General features: G+C 51.9%; 1 protein-coding gene across 1 annotated transcript in view; it reads right to left on the bottom strand.

The window, feature by feature from the left end:
• Nucleotides 1-251: 251 nt before the first annotated feature.
• Nucleotides 252-22,248, bottom strand: part of LOC146808741 (uncharacterized) — a 62,463-nt gene continuing 40,466 nt past the window's right edge. The window contains exon 4 of the mRNA XM_085615558.1: nt 252-3,235. Coding sequence (XP_085471684.1) covers nt 3,056-3,235 — 180 coding nt within the window. The 3' untranslated portion in view covers nt 252-3,055. The remainder of the gene's footprint in view (nt 3,236-22,248) is intronic.

The following is a 22,248-nucleotide window of genomic DNA, read 5'->3' as shown; positions in this document are numbered from 1 at the left end:
GTTATTATTTGCAACCTGAAAACAAAATCCCCAATGCTGCCTTCCCCAGCAATATGATCCTTAAACGGAGATTTTTTTATAGCAAAAAATTATCTTTGATGTAAAAGTGAAAAAAATATCCAATTCAAAAGTCTCACATGTAGCTCTAACTAGCATAGCCAGTGCAGCTGCTCTGATGGTTTACATAAAAATCACCTAATACGCACCCCGGTAATGACCTGTAAAAGAGAAAACAAAGTATAACTTACAGGTTTTTTGGGTAAAAATAGTCTTTATTTTGATAACAGAATGTAGGACATTTTCAATAAGAACAGACCCAAAAGGCTGGCACATGTACTATGCCAATGTGATAACCTGTACACACCTGTATAATGGCCTGTATATGTCATTTTAATAACCTGCAATAAGGGAACCAAATGAAGTGAACAAATGTAACAAGCATTGACAAAGCCAATAAGTCACGCCTTTGGGAGACACAGAGGACGATGTGCAGCATGGCTATAATAAAAAAAAAGTCTGGGCCACTTCATAACACTTTTTAGGTCTCGCCTACGCAGCGCGCATTCGCTGAATAGGGGGGACCTCTTGGAATCCATCCTCTTTTTTCCCCAAAAACGTGCATGCGTTGCATTGCTGTCAATGGCAATGCGTGCACGTTTGGCGATTCCCTTGTGGGAGCGAGCTTTGGCGACACCTGTTAGCAATTATCGCGCTCGCTCCCGCAAGGTAAATGCTGCGCGTCCCAGCTCTCGGCCACACTCCCTCCCACTTATTTTACTTGCGGATGCTCGGAGCATCGTGACAGGCCGGGCTTCCTGCGCGTTCCTTGTATACATGGCACCCTCCATACACTCTCCTGCCGAAGCTTTGAACTGCAGCATGCAGACTCGGTGGTTTTGCGGGTCTCAAATCTTATACAGTTAACGTCACGGAGTCATCCTTCCCCCTCATTAAAGGCATCGAGCCCTGTCTGGCTTTATCTTCATGTTTGAGCGGTGGCGGTAGCACGGGGTCGCTCAGTACGGACTGCCAGGTCCCCGGAGGCAGAAATGGGGCTGGCCGAACGCAACGTCTGCCGGGAGACCTTTTTGGGGGTTTTTTGTGGCCAAAATGCAAAATATTTCAGTCATTGCGCTCCTAAGCTGATTTTGCAAATCGCGAAATGCTGGAGAGCTGTATAATGAAGTTTCAAGAATATTTATTGAAATACATAGGCATTCACTTTCCCAGTGTGTCTAATTCCTTTTAGAGATGGTTTATATTGTTCTGGGAATGGTCTGCACAATCCATATTGTGTCTTTCTCTTTATGTGCACTGGCATCTGCACCTTGCACTGTAATTGATGCCACTTTCGCATAATCATGCACTATGCATTGTGTTCTTTTACATGTTATGCTGTTTTAGCCTTTTGGCATATGTACGATGTTTTATTGTGGTTTCAAGGAGATTGATGAGGAGTATTATTTTATTTTAAGAACACATTTTTAATGAGCTATTGCAGAATAATGATTTATAAAAAAGAGAAATTAGTGAATATGATATATCAAATACATAGTAATAAGATGGGAGGGTTATCAAACATAAGTCGGTCTTCATCCTTAATACAGCTCTAAATATCCTGTTTAAAACTATACAAATGGAAACAAAGAATTCTTCAAGTAAACACATCAGTTTTAGCCCATACTTTTGCACCTATTTTCCTCCCCCACCTGCCTTTAATTTTTAAAAATGCAGATTCAGTCTCAAACACAGGGTACATCGGCTGCTAACAATATGTGTATTCGGGAGGCGCGTGATCCAGCAGGGCTTGAAGTGAAGCTTTTTCAATATTATATACAAGCCATAGTTGCTGCTTATTTATCTTATGCAACTAGCAACCATTGACAAAGCCAATAATTCTGACTTCTAGATATGCTGTTACTTGTTGTATGATATATCTGGATGCAATGACAGAAACAGCAAAATACGAGTTGGGCAGCACACTGTGCTAAGCACAGATTTTTACCTCAGGTGTGTTCAGCTACGCCCTTAATTACATTGGCAACGCCTCTTTGAGAGAACCCCAGTTTTTTCATCCCACTTAAACCCCTGACTAACCCTGTAAGAGAACCTGAGGCGTTCCAGACAACAAATCAATCGTCAAGTGGCCACATATCATGGGCAACATTTTCAGCATGCTATGGCTATTTAACCATGAGCTCTCAGTTCACTGGAGTTTTTCATTTAGTCTATAAAATGTTGACATGGGATTATGGTGAGTTACTCTTTTCTGTTAAACTTGGCTTAGCAAAAGTGGGATCATGTTGTACTCCAGTTTCAACTTGTGCAATGTGTCCAACGTATATGGAGAGGGTAGAAATGCAATCTTATGGTACGCTACAAAACACGAAAATTGTAAAGAAACTAGGCTCCCACCACAGTGTACTTTTTATTTTGGTGGCATCTGTGTATAAGAAGCTGCTTCTTGGAGAGCAAGGCAAGAAATGTTGTTGTGTTCATGGAAACTATAGCTCTACTTCTACTTCCAAAGGCTGGTGTTGAGAGCACGTTATAAAAAAAAAGTATTGGCATAGCCAATAGCTCTCGCCTTTGGGACCTTATAAGTGTTTAGTTATCCAGCACAATATCCTTTGTGCGACAACATCAACTGTTGCATGGCTAAACACTTCTAAGGTCCCAAAGGCGAGACCTATTGGCTATGCCTATGCTTGTTTTTCTTATGGTGAGTTGAACTGTGGCAGCAATGCAGCCAGTGGGGGCGGGGGAGCAACATTGACAAAGGAGGTGTGAGGGTTAGAAGTAACACAAACAGCTTAGAAATAAGGACAACGGGGTGGGAGACTTACAAGCAACATGGAAAACAGGAAGGTGGGAGGTAAAGAAGGGACAGGACAACGGGGGGGGCTGCGGGTGAAGAAGCAACACAGACAAGGGGGACGGAAGATGCAAGGCACACAATGGGCGTTGTCTGTGATGCCATGCGCAGTCTGTAAGTGAGACATCAAAATAGAAAAGAGACTAAGGGCCAGATTTAGAGTTTGACGTGGGAGAGCCGCTAACTCAGGCCCCAGGTCTCATTGGGCGCATTCTTCCACGTCTTACGACAAGGGCATTGCCACTTCCATCTTGCACGGCTCTTGTTGGCAGCCACTTTTCTTCCATTCCTTCCAGCACTGCTTCTTGCATTTCCGGGAGATATGTTTATTTCGAGACAATTTGCTGTGCCGACGTTTTCCTGTGGGGCAGAAGAAAGGTCTGTAGGTTTGGGGAACACGACAATTCAAATTTTTTTGCTATTTTGGGGAATTGTATACATTTATTGCATAAGCCCATTTGTCCAGAGTTAAGAAACATGGTTGATGGAAGGGCCCAGCACCCCACTATCTGTTCACATCTGACAGAAGTGCACAGCACCCCAATATCTACTCATGTCTGATGGAAGTGTCTAGAACCCCAATGTATTGTCACACCCAACTTGAAGTCCATGTACCTCAGTGTTTATGGATATCTGCTTGAAAGGCTAACACCGTGGGTTCTAGAGAGGTTTTATTGAGGTGCCCAGCACCCATGAGTAAGCCTGCCCACTGTTCTGCAGCTCGTAGTCCTTAGCGGTGCCCTTACACACCTGGATTGTCAGAGAGGGCTGAGACTGACATGAGTGTGTCAAACTATGTGACAAAGAGTCCCTCCGGGTCTCTGCTTCCATCACTGCTAGTGTGGCGGTAATGCACTCGCCATCAGTCCGCTCCACTACCCACCGATCCACCATTCTTCACCCTATGCATGTCTAGAGAATGAGAGTTCAGACATGGAGAGAGAGGCTCTCCACAGAAGGACCTCTAAACACCCTCTGCAGGTCTCTCGTAGCATCATCTGCCCAGACATCCTCACACCTACTATCCAAGCCACAAAACAACCAATCAGAGCCTGGTCATTATCAGGGGCGGGGAATGAGCGCGTTGAGTGGAACAAGAAAGGTGTCCCAGTAGGAATGAAGTATTTCAGGAGAGTAAGAAAAGCAGAGACTTCTGGTCTTTCCTCCACTCCCCGCGCCTCAATAACAATGACGAAACCTAGGACTATATGTCAGTGAATGTTTAGAGCCCCAAAACGCACGTGACCTGCGACCTTTAGTTGTCACCCACAAGTTGTGACTGTAAACATGTGACAGTTCCCAGTCACTCGAGCTGGCATCGGGAGGCGCCCAGTGCTTAATTTGTAAAATATTAAGTCCAGGTGCTCAAATTTTTGTAGGATGCCACACCCACTTTCCCCTGCTCCACGCACTGACTCCACCCACTTACTCTATTGGCTCCACCTGCATCCTCAACTGGCACCACTGAAATCCCGATGTAATACCCGATCTGAATTTCAGCAAGGGAGCTTTCCTCAAGTAAGATATTGATGCGAGGTCCCACCACCCCTGAGGAAATGTATTTAAAAATGAAATCAAAGGTGCATTTAAAGCACAATTTTGGAGTAAATTGGCTAAAATGATTAACAGGGAACAAGTTCGAACATGTACACCAGGGTGTATGTCTTTATGCCATATAAAACATGGCCACACCATCACCTTTCGCACAAACCACTTAAAACCTTGGTGCGTAGCACTTCTATATGATAGAGTGAGCATGCTTGCAAACGTGAAGAATACAAATAAAATCTCTAGTGCTGCAAAATATTACACACCAGAAAAAACCTGCTGGATGTGTGTTGCATACAGATATTAGAAACACTTCAATATAAGTCAGTTTAAAAAAAGCTGGAGTAGTTTGGAACTTGTAAAAAGTGGAAACATGCAGAAAGAGATTCTAGCTTTTCTCTATCTATGGAGTGCAAAAATATATATTTTCTCTGCTTGTTTATGTAAACTATTAAAATAAAGCAGAAGAAAGAGATAGCAAATGCTGTAATATGCTGCTCTAGATGGAATTGTTGCAGCTAAGCAACAAAATGTTCATGTCACAACTTAATTTGTGCCTGGGAGAGGTGTGAAGAGGTATGAATGGAAATAGAGGCCCTCATCTTTAGCCCTCTCCTTGTTTACACCAATGAATAAAAGGGAGAGTAAATGAAAGAAAATAGCAGCCTAGGATCACTCAAATTGGCTAAGTAGGGAAGCCAGCAGTGATCCTAGGTTTTCAATTTTCACTGCAACTCAGACACCAAGTGGGCATGTTTTTCTGACATCAAAGGGTAACATTTTGTCCTGTAATACGATAATATAGCAAAGGTGACAAGCAGAATTAATTTTCTTTTTAACGGGCATACAAGTTCTTCAAGAAAGGGAGATCCTGAATACTCTGTGGCTGTCTTGCAGCATATGGTATAACTAGGTTGGTAAGCTGTCCTGAATAACGGCCAATTGGCCCCATAACATGTGCCACTGCTTCCTTTAGCCAGTACAAGGTTTTTAAGAGCAGAGCACACTACGTTGTGGGTCTTCTAGTTTCACTTTATAAGATTTCAAGAATGTGTGCTGATGGCAGAAAAACAAGACTACCTGAACATGCTACTCAGGGGTAGCTCCTCCTGTGTCCCCCTCCCACATAACCTACCCTGGCCAGTACCCTCAGTATGACCAATGCCCCCACGACCACCTCACATTATGATCAGGCCCTTTCCCCACGTATGCCTTAGATTTGCATGTGGCTCCCTTACACTCCAGTCTGGCATGCAACCCCCTCGCACAGCTGTCTGGCTTCTGCCCCATCACACTACAGTCTTGCTTGTAAAACCCCCTTCAGTCAGAGTGTGTTTGTACCTCCTTGGGTCCCAGTCTAGTTTGTGGCCCCTGACGCTCCAGCCTGGCATGTGCAACATCCCCGTCCTTATGGCCCAGTCTGGCTTGTAGCCTTTAGATACTTCAGTGGGATTCATGAGATAAAGGGGTAGGAGTGGCTGGTGGTGGATGAAAAAGGCTCGAGGCGGAATCAAAAGTAGACAGCCTTTGGATTCATGAGATAAAGGGGAAGCAGTGTCTGGGGGAGTGAAGGAAGAATGAGGTAATATCAAGGGTAGACATCCTTCAGATTCATGAGATAAAAGGGCAGTAGGAGTGCCTGGGAATTGATGAATGAGGCACGAGATAGAGTCAAGGGTAGATATCCTTGGAATTCATGAGATAAAGTGGCAGGGAGCGTCTGGTGATGGATAAAAGAGGCACGAGGTGGACTCAAGAGGCGACGTCCTTGGGATTCATGGGATAAAGGAGTGGAAGTGCTTGGTGGTGGATGAAAGCGGCTCGAGGTGGAATCAAAAGTAGACAGCCTTCGGATTCATGAGATAAAGGGAAAGGAGTGTCTGGGGGGGTGAAGGAGGGGTGAGGTGGAATCAGGGGTAGACATCCTTGAGATTCATGAAATAAAGTGGCAGCAGGAGTGCCTGGGGATGGATGAAAGAGGCACAAGGTGGACTGAAGAGTAGACATTGTTGGAATTCATAAGATAAAGTGGCAGGGAGTGTCTGGGGGTTGAAAGAGCACGAGGTGGACTCAAGAGTAGAAATCCTTGGGATTCATGAAATAAAGGGGCAGTAGTGTCTGGTGGTGGATGAAAGAGGCTCAAGGTGGACTCAAGAGCAGACATCCTTGGGATTTATGAGATAAAGGAGCAGGACTGCCTGGTAGTGGATGAAAGAGGCACGAGGTGGACTCGAGAGCAGACATCCTTTGGATTCATGAGATAAAGGGGCAGGAGCGTCTGGTGGTGGATGAAAGAGGCACGAGGTGGATTCGAGAGCAGACATCCTTTGGATTCATGAGATAAAGGGGCAGGAGCGAGTGGTGGTGGATGAAAGAGGCACGAGGTGGACTCGAGGGCAGACATCCTTTGGATTCATGAGATAAAGGGGCAGGAGCGTCTGGTGGTGGATGAAAGAGGCACGAGGTGGACTCGAGAGCAGACATCCTTTGGATTCATGAGATAAAGGGGCAGGAGCGTCTGGTGGTGGATGAAAAAGGCACGAGGTGGACTTGAGAGCAGACATCCTTTGGATTCATGAGATAAAGGGGCAGGAGCGTCTGGTGGTGGATGAAAGAGGCACGAGGTGGACTCGAGAGTAGACATCCTTGGGATTCATGAGATAAAGGGGCAGGAGCGTCTGGTGTTGGATAAGAGAGGGGCGAGGTGGACTCGAGAGCAGACATCCTTTGGATTCATGAGATAAAGGGGCTGGAGCGTCTGGTGGTGGATGAAAGAGGCACGAGGTGGACTCAAGAGTAGACATCCTCGGGATTCATGAGATAAAGGGGCAGGAGCGTCTGGTGGTGGATGAAAGAGGCGCGAGGTGGACTCGAGAGCAGACATCCTTGGGATTCATGAGATAAAGGGGCAGGAGCGTCTGGTGGTGGATGAAAGAGGCACGAGGTGGACTCGAGAGCAGACATCCTTGGGATTCATGAGATAAAGGGGCAGGAGCGTCTGGTGGTGGATGAACAAGGCACGAGGTGGACTGGAGAGCAGACATCCTTTGGATTCATGAGTTAAAGGGGCAGGAGCGTCTGGTGGTGGATGAAAGAAGCACGAGGTGGACTCGAGAGAAGACATCCTTTGGATTCATGAGATAAAGGGGCAGGAGCGTCTGGTGGTGGATGAAAGAGGCACGAGGTGGACTCGAGAGCAGACATCCTTTGGATTCATGAGATAAAGGGGCAGGAGCGTCTGGTGGTGGATGAAAGAGGCACGAGGTGGACTCGAGAGTAGACATCCTTGGGATTCATTAGATAAAGGGGCAGGAGCGTCTGGTGGTGGATGAAAGAGGCGCGAGGTGGACTCGAGAGCAGACATCCTTGGGATTTATGAGATAAAGGGGCAGGAGCGTCTGGTGGTGGATGAAAGAGGCACGAGGTGGACTCGAGAGCAGACATCCTTGGGATTCATGAGATAAAGGGGCAGGAGCGTCTGGTGGTGGATGAACGAGGCACAAGGTGGACTAGAGAGCAGACATCCTTTGGATTCATGAGATAAAGGGGCAGGAGCGTCTGGTGGTGGATGAAAGAGGCACGAGGTGGACTCGAGAGCAGACATCCTTTGGATTCATGAGTTAAAGGGGCAGGAGCGTCTGGTGGTGGATGAAAGAGGCACGAGGTGGACTCGAGAGCAGACATCCTTTGGATTCATGAGATAAAGGGGCAGGAGCGTCTGGTGGTGGATGAAAGAGGCACGAGGTGGACTCGAGAGCAGACATCCTTTTGATTCATGAGATAAAGTGGCTGGAGCGTGTGGTGGGGGATGAAAGAGGCACAAGGTGGACTCGAGAGCAGACATCCTTGGGATTCATGAGATAAAGGGGCAGGAGCGTCTGGTGGTGGATGAAAGAGGCACGAGGTGGACTCGAGAGCAGACATCCTTTGGATTCATGAGATAAAGGGGCAGGAGCGTGTGGTGGTAGATGAAAGAGGCATGAGGTGGACTCGAGAGCAGACATCCTTTGGATTCATGAGATAAAGGGGCAGGAGCGTCTGGTGGTGGATGAAAGAGGCACGAGGTGGACTTGAGAGCAGACATCCTTGGGATTCATGAGATAAAGGGGCAGGAGCATCTGGTGGTGGATGAAAGAGGCACGAGGTGGACTCGAGAGCAGACATCCTTTGGATTCATGAGATAAAGGGGCAGGATCATCTGGTGGTGGATGAAAGAGGCACGAGGTGGACTCGAGAGCAGACATCCTTTGGATTCATGAGTTAAAGGGGCAGGAGCGTCTGGTGGTGGATGGAAAAAGCACGAGGTGGACTCGAGAGCAGACATCCTTTGGATTCATGAGATAAAGGGGCAGGAGCGTCTGGTGGTGGATGAAAGAGGCACGAGGTGGACTGGAGAGCAGACATCCTTTGGATTCATGAGTTAAAGGGGCAGGAGCGTCTGGTGGTGGAGGAAAGAAGCACGAGGTGGACTCGAGAGAAGACATCCTTTGGATTCATGAGATAAAGGGGCAGGAGCGTCTGGTGGTGGATGAAAGAGGCACGAGGTGGACTCGAGAGCAGACATCCTTTGGATTTATGAGATGAAGGGGCAGGAGCGTCTGGTGGTGGATGAAAGAGGCACGAGGTGGACTCGAGAGCAGACATCCTTTGGATTTATGAGATAAAGGGGCAGAAGCGTCTGGTGGTGGATGAAAGAGGCACGAGGTGGACTCGAGAGCAGACATCCTTTGGATTCATGAGATAAAGGGGCAGGAGCGTCTGGTGGTGGATGAAAGAGGCACGAGGTGGACTCGAGAGCAGACATCCTTTGGATTCATGAGATAAAGGGGCAGGAGCGTCTGGTGGTGGATGAAAGAGGCACGAGGTGGACTCGAGAGCAGACATCCTTTGGATTCATGAGATAAAGGGGCTGGTGCGTCTGGTGGTGGATGAAAGAGGCACGAGGTGGACTCGAGAGCAGACATCCTTGGAATTCATGAGATAAAGAGGCAGGAGCATCTGGTGGTGGATGAAAGAGGCACGAGGTGGACTGGAGAGCAGACATCCTTTGGATTCATGAGATAAAGGGGCAGGAGCGTCTGGTGGTGGATGAAAGAGGCACGAGGTGGACTCGAGAGTAGACATCCTTGGGATTCATGAGATAAAGGGGCAGGAGCGTCTGGTGGTGGATGAAAGAGGCGCGAGGTGGACTCGAGAGCAGACATCCTTGGGATTCATGAGATAAAGGGGCAGGAGCATCTGGTGGTGGATGAAAGAGGCACGAGGTGGACTCGAGAGCAGACATCCTTGGGATTCATGAGATAAAGGGGCAGGAGCGTCTGGTGGTGGATGAAAGAGGCACGAGGTGGACTGGAGAGCAGACATCCTTTGGATTCATGAGTTAAAGGGGCAGGAGCGTCTGGTGGTGGATGAAAGAAGCACGAGGTGGACTCGAGAGAAGACATACTTTGGATTCATGAGATAAAGGGGCAGGAGTGTCTGGTGGTGGATGAAAGAGGCACGAGGTGGACTCGAGAGCAGACATCCTTTGGATTCATGAGTTAAAGGGGCAGGAGCGTCTGGTGGTGGATGGAAGAGGCACGAGGTGGACTCGAGAGCAGACATCCTTTGGATTCATGAGATAAAGAGGCAGGAGCATCTGGTGGTGGATGAAAGAGGCACGAGGTGGACCGGAGAGCAGACATCCTTTGGATTCATGAGTTAAAGGGGCAGGAGCTTCTGGTGGTGGAGGAAAGAAGCACGAGGTGGACTCGAGAGAAGACATCCTTTGGATTCATGAGATAAAGGGGCAGGAGCGTCTGGTGGTGGATGAAAGAGGCACGAGGTGGACTCGAGAGCAGACATCCTTTGGATTCATGAGATAAAGGGGCAGGAGCGTCTGGTGGTGGATGAAAGAGGCACGAGGTGGACTCGAGAGCAGACATCCTTTGGATTCATGAGATAAAGGGGCTGGTGCGTCTGGTGGTGGATGAAAGAGGCACGAGGTGGACTCGAGAGCAGACATCCTTTGGATTCATGAGATAAAGTGGCTGGAGCGTGTGGTGGGGGATGAAAGAGGCACAAGGTGGACTCGAGAGCAGACATCCTTGGGATTCATGAGATAAAGGGGCAGGAGCGTCTGGTGGTGGATGAAAGAGGCACGAGGTGGACTCGAGAGCAGACATCCTTTGGATTCATGAGATAAAGGGGCAGGAGCGTGTGGTGGTAGATGAAAGAGGCACGAGGTGGACTCGAGAGCAGACATCCTTTGGATTCATGAGATAAAGGGGCAGGAGCGTCTGGTGGTGGATGAAAGAGGCACGAGGTGGACTCGAGAGCAGACATCCTTGGGATTCATGAGATAAAGGGGCAGGAGCATCTGGTGGTGGATGAAAGAGGCACGAGGTGGACTCGAGAGCAGACATCCTTTGGATTCATGGGATAAAGGGGCAGGAGCGTCTGGTGGTGGATGGAAGAGGCACGAGGTGGACTCGAGAGCAGACATCCTTGGGATTCATGAGTTAAAGGGGCAGGAGCGTCTGGTGGTGGATGGAAGAGGCATGAGGTGGACTCGAGAGCAGACATCCTTTGGTTTCATGAGATAAAGGGGCAGGAGCGTCTGGTGGTGGATGAAAGAGGCACGAGGTGGACTGGAGAGCAGACATCCTTTGGATTCATGAGTTAAAGGGGCAGGAGCGTCTGGTGGTGGAGGAAAGAAGCACAAGGTGGACTCGAGAGAAGACATCCTTTGGATTCATGAGATAAAGGGGCAGGAGCGTCTGGTGGTGGATGAAAGAGGCACGAGGTGGACTCGAGAGCAGACATCCTTTGGATTTATGAGATGAAGGGGCAGGAGCGTCTGGTGGTGGATGAAAGAGGCACGAGGTGGACTCGAGAGAAGACATCCTTTGGATTTATGAGATAAAGGGGCAGAAGCGTCTGGTGGTGGATGAAAGAGGCACGAGGTGGACTCGAGAGCAGACATCCTTTGGATTCATGAGATAAAGGGGCAGGAGCGTCTGGTTGTGGATGAAAGAGGCACGAGGTGGACTCGAGAGCAGACATCCTTTGGATTCATGAGATAAAGGGGCTGGTGCGTCTGGTGGTGGATGAAAGAGGCACGAGGTGGACTCGAGAGCAGACATCCTTGGAATTCATGAGATAAAGGGGCAGGAGCGTCTGGTGGTGAATGAAAGAGGCACGAGGTGGACTGGAGAGCAGACATCCTTTGGATTCATGAGTTAAAGGGGCAGGAGCGTCTGGTGGTGGATGGAAGAGGCACAAGGTAGACTGGAGAGCAGACATCCTTTGGATTCATGAGATAAAGGGGCAGGAGCGTCTGGTGGTGGATGAAAGAGGCACGAGGTGGACTCGAGAGCAGACATCCTTTGGATTCATGAGATAAAGGGACAGGAGCGTCGGGTGGTGGATGAAAGAGGCACGAGGTGGACTGGAGAGCAGACATCCTTTGGATTCATGAGTTAAAGGGGCAGGAGCGTCTGGTGGTGGAGGAAAGAAGCACGAGGTGGACTCGAGAGAAGACATACTTTGGATTCATGAGATAAAGGGGCAGGAGTGCCTGGTGGTGGATGAAAGAGGCACGAGATGGACTCGAGAGCAGACATCCTTTGGATTCATGAGTTAAAGGGGCAGGAGTGTCTGGTGGTGGATGGAAGAGGCACGAGGTGGACTCGAGAGCAGACATCCTTTGGATTCATGAGATAAAGGGGCAGGAGCATCTGGTGGTGGATGAAAGAGGCACGAGGTGGACCGGAGAGCAGACATCCTTTGGATTCATGAGTTAAAGGGGCAGGAGCGTCTGGTGGTGGAGGAAAGAAGCACGAGGTGGACTCGAGAGAAGACATCCTTTGGAATCATGAGATAAAGGGGCAGGAGCGTCTGGTGGTAGATGAAAGAGGCACGAGGTGGACTCGAGAGCAGACATCCTTTGGATTCATGAGATAAAGGGGCAGGAGCGTCTGGTGGTGGATGAAAGAGGCACGAGGTGGACTCGAGAGCAGACATCCTTTGGATTCATGAGATAAAGGGGCTGGTGCGTCTGGTGGTGGATGAAAGAGGCACGAGGTGGACTCGAGAGCAGACATCCTTGGAATTCATGAGATAAAGAGGCAGGAGCGTCTGGTGGTGGATGAAAGAGGCACGAGGTGGACTGGAGAGCAGACATCCTTTGGATTCATGAGATAAAGGGGCAGGAGCGTCTGGTGGTGGATGAAAGAGGCACGAGGTGGAGTCAAGAGTATACATCCTTGGGATTCATGAGATAAAGGGGCAGGAGCGTCTGGTGGTGGATGAAAGAGGCGCGAGGTGGACTCGAGAGCAGACATCCTTGGGATTCATGAGATAAAGGGGCAGGAGCGTCTGGTGGTGGATGAAAGAGGCACGAGGTGGACTCGAGAGCAGACATCCTTGGGATTCATGAGATAAAGGGGCAGGAGCGTCTGGTGGTAGATGAAAGAGGCACGAGGTGGACTCGAGAGCAGACATCCTTTGGATTCATGAGATAAAGGGGCAGGAGCGTCTGGTGGTGGATGAAAGAGGCACGAGGTGGACTCGAGAGCAGACATCCTTGGGATTCATGAGATAAAGGGGCAGGAGCATCTGGTGGTGGATGAAAGAGGCACGAGGTGGACTCGAGAGCAGACATCCTTTGGATTCATGAGATAAAGGGGCAGGAGCGTCTGGTGGTGGATGGAAGAGGCACGAGGTGGACTCGAGAGCAGACATCCTTTGGATTCATGAGTTAAAGGGGCAGGAGCGTCTGGTGGTGGATGGAAGAGGCATGAGGTGGACTCGAGAGCAGACATCCTTTGGATTCATGAGATAAAGGGGCAGGAGCGTCTGGTGGTGGATGAAAGAGGCACGAGGTGGACTGGAGAGCAGACATCCTTTGGATTCATGAGTTAAAGGGGCAGGAGCGTCTGGTGGTGGAGGAAAGAAGCACGAGGTGGACTCGAGAGAAGACATCCTTTGGATTCATGAGATAAAGGGGCAGGAGCGTCTGGTGGTGGATGAAAGAGGCACGAGGTGGACTCGAGAGCAGACATCCTTTGGATTTATGAGATGAAGGGGCAGGAGTGTCTGGTGGTGGATGAAAGAGGCACGAGGTGGACTCGAGAGCAGACATCCTTTGGATTTATGAGATAAAGGGGCAGAATCGTCTGGTGGTGGATGAAAGAGGCACGAGGTGGACTCGAGAGCAGACATCCTTTGGATTCATGAGATAAAGGGGCAGGAGCGTCTGGTGGTGGATGAAAGAGGCACGAGGTGGACTCGAGAGCAGACATCCTTTGGATTCATGAGATAAAGGGGCTGTTGCGTCTGGTGGTGGATGAAAGAGGCACGAGGTGGACTCGAGAGCAGACATCCTTGGAATTCATGAGATAAAGGGGCAGGAGCGTCTGGTGGTGAATGAGAGAGGCACGAGGTGGACTGGAGAGCAGACATCCTTTGGATTCATGAGTTAAAGGGGCAGGAGCGTCTGGTGGTGGATGGAAGAGGCACAAGGTAGACTGGAGAGCAGACATCCTTTGGATTCATGAGATAAAGGGGCAGGAGCGTCTGGTGGTGGATGAAAGAGGCACGAGGTGGACTCGAGAGCAGACATCCTTTGGATTCATGAGATAAAGGGACAGGAGCATCGGGTGGTGGATGAAAGAGGCACGAGGTGGACTGGAGAGCAGACATCCTTTGGATTCATGAGTTAAAGGGGCAGGTGCGTCTGGTGGTGGAGGAAAGAAGCACGAGGTGGACTCGAGAGAAGACATACTTTGGATTCATGAGATAAAGGGGCAGGAGTGTCTGGTGGTGGATGAAAGAGGCACGAGATGGACTCGAGAGCAGACATCCTTTGGATTCATGAGTTAAAGGGGCAGGAGCGTCTGGTGGTGGATGGAAGAGGCACGAGGTGGACTCGAGAGCAGACATCCTTTGGATTCATGAGATAAAGGGGCAGGAGCATCTGGTGGTGGATGAAAGAGGCACGAGGTGGACCGGAGAGCAGACATCCTTTGGATTCATGAGTTAAAGGGGCAGGAGCGTCTTGTGGTGGAGGAAAGAAGCACGAGGTGGACTCGAGAGAAGACATCCTTTGGAATCATGAGATAAAGGGGCAGGAGCGTCTGGTGGTGGATGAAAGAGGCACGAGGTGGACTCGAGAGCAGACATCCTTTGGATTCATGAGATAAAGGGGCAGGAGCGTCTGGTGGTGGATGAAAGAGGCACGAGGTGGACTCGAGAGCAGACATCCTTTGGATTCATGAGATAAAGGGGCTGGTGCGTCTGGTGGTGGATGAAAGAGGCACGAGGTGGACTCGAGAGCAGACATCCTTGGAATTCATGAGATAAAGAGGCAGGAGCGTCTGGTGGTGGATGAAAGAGGCACGAGGTGGACTGGAGAGCAGACATCCTTTGGATTCATGAGATAAAGGGGCAGGAGCGTCTGGTGGTGGATGAAAGAGGCACGAGGTTGAGTCGAGAGTAGACATCCTTGGGATTCATGAGATAAAGGGGCAGGAGCGTCTGGTGGTGGATGAAAGAGGCGCGAGGTGGACTCGAGAGCAGACATCCTTGGGATTCATGAGATAAAGGGGCAGGAGCGTCTGGTGGTGGATGAAAGAGGCACGAGGTGGACTCGAGAGCAGACATCCTTGAGATTCATGAGATAAAGGGGCAGGAGCGTCTGGTGGTGGATGAAAGAGGCACTAGGTGGACTGGAGAGCAGACATCCTTTGGATTCATGAGTTAAAGGGGCAGGAGCGTCTGGTGGTGGATGAAAGAAGCACGAGGTGGACTCGAGAGAAGACATACTTTGGATTCATGAGATAAAGGGGCAGGAGTGTCTGGTGGTGGATGAAAGAGGCACGAGGTGGACTCGAGAGCAGACATCCTTTGGATTCATGAGTTAAAGGGGCAGGAGCGTCTGGTGGTGGATGGAAGAGGCACGAGGTGGACTCGAGAGCAGACATCCTTTGGATTCATGAGATAAAGAGGCAGGAGCATCTGGTGGTGGATGAAAGAGGCACGAGGTGGACCGGAGAGCACACATCCTTTGGATTCATGAGTTAAAGGGGCAGGAGCGTCTGGTGGTGGAGGAAAGAAGCACGAGGTGGACTCGAGAGAAGACATCCTTTGGATTCATGAGATAAAGGGGCAGGAGCGTCTGGTGGTGGATGAAAGAGGCACGAGGTGGACTCGAGAGCAGACATCCTTTGGATTCATGAGATAAAGGGGCAGGAGCGTCTGGTGGTGGATGAAAGAGGCACGAGGTGGACTCGAGAGCAGACATCCTTTGGATTCATGAGATAAAGGGGCTGGTGCGTCTGGTGGTGGATGAAAGAGGCACGAGGTGGACTCGAGAGCAGACATCCTTGGAATTCATGAGATAAAGGGGCAGGAGCGTCTGGTGGTGGATGAAAGAGGCACGAGGTGGACTGGAGAGCAGACATCCTTTGGATTCATGAGATAAAGGGGCAGGAGCGTCTGGTGGTGGATGAAAGAGGCACGAGGTGGACTCGAGAGTAGACATCCTTGGGATTCATGAGATAAAGGGGCAGGAGCGTCTGGTGGTGGATGAAAGAGGCGCGAGGTGGACTCGAGAGCAGACATCCTTGGGATTCATGAGATAAAGGGGCAGGAGCGTCTGGTGGTGGATGAAAGAGGCACGAGGTGGACTCGAGAGCAGACATCCTTGGGATTCATGAGATAAAGGGGCAGGAGCATCTGGTGGTGGATGAATGAGGCACGAGGTGGACTGGAGAGCAGACATCCTTTGGATTCATGAGATAAAGGGGCAGAAGCGTCTGGTGGTGGATGAAAGAGGCACGAGGTGGACTCGAGAGCAGACATCCTTGGATTCATGAGATAAAGGGGCAGGAGTGTGTGGTGGTAGATGAAAGAGGCACGAGGTGGACTCGAGAGCAGACATCCTTTGGATTCACGAGATAAAGGGGCAGGAGCATCTGGTGGTGGATGAAAGAGGCACGAGGTGGACTCGAGAGCAGACATCCTTGGGATTCATGAGATAAAGGAGCAGGAGCGTCTGGTGGTGGATGAAAGAGGCACGAGGTGGACTCAAGAGCAGACATCCTTTGGATTCATGAGATAAAGGGGCAGGAGCGTCTGGTGGTGGATGAAAGAGGCACGAGGTGGACTCGAGAGCAGACATCCTTTGGATTCATGAGATAAAGGGGCTGGTGCGTCTGGTGGTGGATGAAAGAGGCACGAGGTGAACTCGAGAGCAGACATCCTTGGAATTCTTGAGATAAAGGGGCAGGAGCATCTGGTGGTGGATGAAAGAGGCACGAGGTGGACTCGAGAGCAGACATCCTTTGGATTCATGAGATAAAGGGGCAGGAGCGTCTGGTGGTGGATGAAAGAGGCACGAGGTGGACTCGAGAGTAGACATCCTTGGGATTCATGAGATAAAGGGGCAGGAGCGTCTGGTGGTAGATGAAAGAGGCGCGAGGTGGACTCGAGAGCAGACATCCTTGGGATTCATGAGATAAAGGGGCAGGAGCGTCTGGTGGTGGATGAAAGAGGCACGAGGTGGACTCGAGAGCAGACATCCCTTGGATTCATGAGTTAAAGGGGCAGGAGCGTCTGGTGGTGGATGAAAGAGGCACGAGGTGGACTCGAGAGCAGACATCCTTTGGATTCATGAGATAAGTGGGCAGGAGCGTCTGGTGGTGGATGAAAGAGGCACGAGGTGGACTCGAGAGCAGACATCCTTTGGATTCATGAGATAAAGGGGCTGGAGCGTGTGGTGGTGGATGAAAGAGGCACAAGGTGGACTCGAGAGCAGACATCCTTGGGATTCATGAGATAAAGGGGCAGGAGCGTCTGGTGGTGGATGAAAGAGGCATGAGGTGGACTCGAGAGCAGACATCCTTTGGATTCATGAGATAAAGGGGCAGGAGCGTGTGGTGGTAGATGAAAGAGGCACGAGGTGGACTCGAGAGCAGACATCTTTTGGATTCATGAGATAAAGGGGCAGGAGCGTCTGGTGGTGGATGAAAGAGGCACGAGGTGGACTCGAGAGCAGACATCCTTGGGATTCATGAGATAAAGGGGCAGGAGCGTCTGGTGGTGGATGAAAGAGGCACGAGGTGGACTCGAGAGCAGACATCCTTTGGATTTATGAGATAAAGGGGCAGGAGCGTCTGGTGGTGGATGAAAGAGGCACGAGGTGGACTCGAGAGCAGACATCCTTTGGATTTATGAGATAAAGGGGCAGGAGCGTCTGGTGGTGGATGAAAGAGGCACGAGGTGGACTCGAGAGCAGACATCCTTTGGATTCATGAGATAAAGGGGCAGGAGCGTCTGGTGGTGGATGAAAGAGGCACGAGGTGGACTGGAGAGCAGACGTCCTTTGGATTCATTAGTTAAAGGGGCAGGAGCGTCTGGTGGTGGATGAAAGAGGCACGAGGTGGACTCGAGAGCAGACATCCTTTGGATTCATGAGTTAAAGGGGCAGGAGCGTCTGGTGGTGGATGAAAGAGGCACGAGGTGGACTCGAGAGCAGACATCCTTTGGATTCATGAGATAAATGGGCAGGAGCGTCTGGTGGTGGATGAAAGAGGCACGAGGTGGACTCGAGAGCAGACATCCTTTGGATTCATGAGATAAAGGGCCTGGAGCGTGTGGTGGTGGATGAAAGAGGCACAAGGTGGACTCGAGAGCAGATATCCTTGGGATTCATGAGATAAAGGGGCAGGAGCGTCTGGTGGTGGAGGAAAGAGGCACGAGGTGGACTCGAGAGCAGACATCCTTTAGATTCATGAGATAAAGAGGCAGGAGCGTGTGGTGGTAGATGAAAGAGGCACGAGGTGGACTCGAGAGCAGACATCCTTTGGATTTATGAGATAAAGGGGCAGGAGCGTCTGGTGGTGGATGAAAGAGGCACGTGGTGGACTCGAGAGCAGACATCCTTGGGATTCATGAGATAAAGGGGCAGGAGCGTCTGGTGGTGGATGAAAGAGGCACGAGGTGGACTCGAGAGCAGACATCCTTTGGATTTATGAGATAAAGGGGCAGGAGCGTCTGGTGGTGGATGAAAGAGGCACGAGGTGGACTCGAGAGCAGACATCCTTTGGATTTATGAGATAAAGGGGCAGGAGCGTCTGGTGGCGGATGAAAGAGGCACGAGGTGGACTCGAGAGCAGACATCCTTTGGATTTATGAGATAAAGGGGCAGAAGCGTCTGGTGGTGGATGAAAGAGGCACGAGGTGGACTCGAGAGCAGACATCCTTTGGATTCATGAGATAAAGGGGCAGGAGCGTCTGGTGGTGGATGAAAGAGGCACGAGGTGGACTCGAGAGCAGTGTTGGACAGGCCTCACAGACGGCTTGCTCCCTCCCCGCTCGACAGGGCCCGAACCCCGGCCCACCTGGCATATCCCCGCGACAAGCACCTGTACTCCGTCTCCCGACGGACCCTCTGCCCTCGGACCTCTACTCATCACGGGGTCCAGCCCCCCCGGCTTCCCCGGCCGGGTCAAGCCGCCATCTTGGGCCCTGCACCACGCGGCCGCATGGCCTTCCCTCGACCCTAACCCCGGGCCTGGCCGGCCCCGACATCCCGGCACCACCATCCACCCAGGAGGTGAGCGGACCACTTGGCAGGTCAATGGGAGAACGAAGTGTCAAGGGCTCTCCCCCGCCAGGTGCCGATCGCCCCCAGCTCCCCCAGGCACTGGCTCCACCCCCTGCTGGGTGTCTGGACACCTTCATCCCGGACCCTCCGACCTCCAAGTGCGAGGGTCCGGACATCAAAGGGCACCAGCCCTATAACTGCGGCAGCTCCGGAGCAGGAAGGCAGTTGTATCCTGGAGTCGAGAGACACCGAGTGAACTCAACCTTGACGGTCTACTGGCGCTGCCGTAGCCCGCTCTTGTGAACCATCGTCCTGCCTGCTGGCGCTGCCGCGGCCTTCTGCAACATTCATCTTCCTGGGACCTGCTGGCGCTGCCGCGGCCCGTTGTAACGACCATCATCACCGGGACCTGCTGGCGCTGCCGCGGCCTGCTGCAACAGTCATTTTCCTGGGACCTGCTGGCGCTGCCGCGGCCCGTTGTAACGACCATCCTCACCGGGACCTGCTGGCGCTGCCGCGGACCGTATATCTTCCGGGGACCTGCTGGCGCTGCCGCGGCCCGTTGTATCGACCATCCACACCGGGACCTGCTGGCGCTGCCGCGGCCCGTACCACCTAACCACCAAGCTCGAGGATTGTGAGCTCATCATCATCTCATCCGAACTACCTGATTGGTAAATAGACTGTCCCGCTACCCCCTTCCCTACCTTGCGAGACTCTAATCGAGGGGACCCCTGAGTCCAGACCTCCTTGTACCATTCAACCGTACCTTAAATAAGTGCTTATAAAGAACACTGAACCTTATCCGTGTGTGATATCTGTCTGTGGGGGGGAAGTTACTTGTCTGTACGATCGCTGGAGACGGCTCTCCCCGGAGACCTCTCCTCCTGACCCCGGCCGACCCTCCCGGTCCGTCTACCTTTTCTAACATTGGTGGCCAGCGGCGCGATCCGAATCAACGCGTAATCGTACAGAGAGTAGCTCACCCCACGACAAAGCACGATGTCGACCAAAGATAGCAGCTCCACCGAGAAGTTCCAAATGGAGAAATTAGAAGAATACAACCACCGCGAACTGAGACAATTTTGCATAGAACTTGGCATTGCTACCACCGGCCTGAGTACCAAGGATGATCTACAGCGCGCTCTTGAGTCATGGACAGAAACTGGGGTCGCAGGACCCTCCGACCAAAGCAGCATCACACCAGACCAAAACAGCATCACACCAGAGGGGAACGCCACGGCTCCCGAGGAGCGGGGAACGGGCCTCTCGCAGGAGGAGATACGAGAAAGAGACAGAGTCAGATTACACGAATTAGAGATGGCACGACTCAAGATGGATGGGGAACTCAAGTTAGCTGAACAGAAACTCAACCTCGAGCATATGCGACTTCGAGAGGAACGAGAAGAAAAGCAGAGACAGAGAGAGCTGGAAGAGAAAAAAATAACGCTCGAGCACGAGCGCCGACTGGCGGAAATAGAACTGCGCAAACAGAATAAGGAACTGGGGGTGCCTGAGCGACCACACACCCCGGGGCCAATTGAGAAAAAAGTTCACATCCCCAAGCATGTGGTCCGCGAGTATGTCCGAGAAGACGACATACAACAGTGGTTTAAAGCCTATGAGATCGCAATGACCTCCCACCGGATCGACCGGAGTGATTGGGGAGCCGGACTTTGGGGGAGATTTATCAACGAGGGTCGCGATGCCCTGCTGCAGCTCCCCGATCACCAAATGTCGTCCTACGACCACATGAAGGCTGCCCTCCTCACCCGCTACGGCCTCACGCCCGAGATGTACCGCCAGAGGTTCAGAGATTGCACCCGGATCCCAGGTACAACTTGGGTAGAATACGTGAACTATTTCAGCCGGGCCTTCGAGGGTTGGATCAAGGGAAGTCAGGTCACCACCTACGAACAACTCTTCAACCTTATGGTATGGGAGCACCTGTCAAACAACTGTTTCGTCGAGCTCAGGCAGCACCTACTCGACAGTAAGCTGACTGACCCCCGGCAGCTCGCCGCCGAAGCTGACCGGTGGGAAAGCACCCGAGTGGGCCGGAAAGGGCCACACGACCAGAACAGAAGCAACCAAGGCCAGCACCGTCCTCGGGGAGGAGGAGGGGGCCAGGGGCGAGGGAGAGACGCCTTACCAGCAACACCCGTGGCCAGCACCCCGCCCCCGGCCGGCCGGGGCAACCCCCCGTTGCGGCCTGGGTACCGAGCCAACGTCACGTGCCACCGGTGCCAGCGACTAGGCCACTACGCCAATGATCCGAACTGCCCGCTAAACCAAACGCCCAAGCCCCGCCAGGTAGCTGCCGCTGCCCTAGGGGAAGAGCAATCATCGGAGGGACCCGAAGAGTATGAGCCGGCCCAGCAAGGGTGGGAACCGGCCGCCATGGTCCTGGCATGCTTAGGGGGAAGAGACATGGTTCCGCGGGCTCCCCTACCCGCCAACACCAGAAAATACGGTCAGTGGGTGACCATTAATGGACAGAGAGCCGAGGCCTTGCGTGACACCGGCGCCAGCGTGACGGCCGTCCGCTGTCACCTGGTGAAGCCCGAGCAGATCCTACCGAACATTCTCTGCCCCGTCCGCTCGGCAGACAACTCTGAGAGCATGTGTAAGATGGCCTGCGTCCCGTTTGAATGGGGAGGGGTCTCCGGCCTACTGAAGGTGACGGTCCGGGACGATGCCCCCGTGGACTGCCTCCTGGGGAATGACCTCGAGAGTTCCCCGTGGGCCACCGTCGAGAGAAGAGAGCACTTGGGGATGCTGGGCCTCCCAGACTGGGCCTGCATAACCACCCGATCCATGGCCGCCCGTGCCGCCCCCCGATCAGAAGAAACCGAATGGCCAGCACCTCCGCCCCCGGTTGCCCCCGTAGAGGACAACGGCGAGTCCGACCTCCCGGACCCGACTACCGAAGAAGACGCGCAACACCAGGACCTTCCGGATCTGGCTCAGTGGCGGCAAGAAGGGGGGCCCACACAAGAACAGTTCCGCCAGGAACAAAAGACCTGTCCCTCCCTCGAGGGACTCCGCCAACAAGCTAGCACCCAAAACGCCGGGGACACCACCGGAACCCACTGGGTCTACTGGGATAACGACCTACTCTAAAGCGACCAAAGAATCGCCGAGCTGGGGGCCGGTCGAGTTCTGGTGGTACCGCTCCGCTTCCGAGACTTTCTGCTCAACCTGGCCCACGATGTCCCCCTGGCTGGACACCTGG

Source organism: Triturus cristatus, chromosome 7, assembly GCF_964204655.1.
Source record: "Triturus cristatus chromosome 7, aTriCri1.1, whole genome shotgun sequence".
Taxonomy (NCBI): domain Eukaryota; kingdom Metazoa; phylum Chordata; class Amphibia; order Caudata; family Salamandridae; genus Triturus; species Triturus cristatus.
Note: the sequence above shows the minus strand (reverse complement) of the source record. Positions and strands in the feature narration are given on the sequence as shown.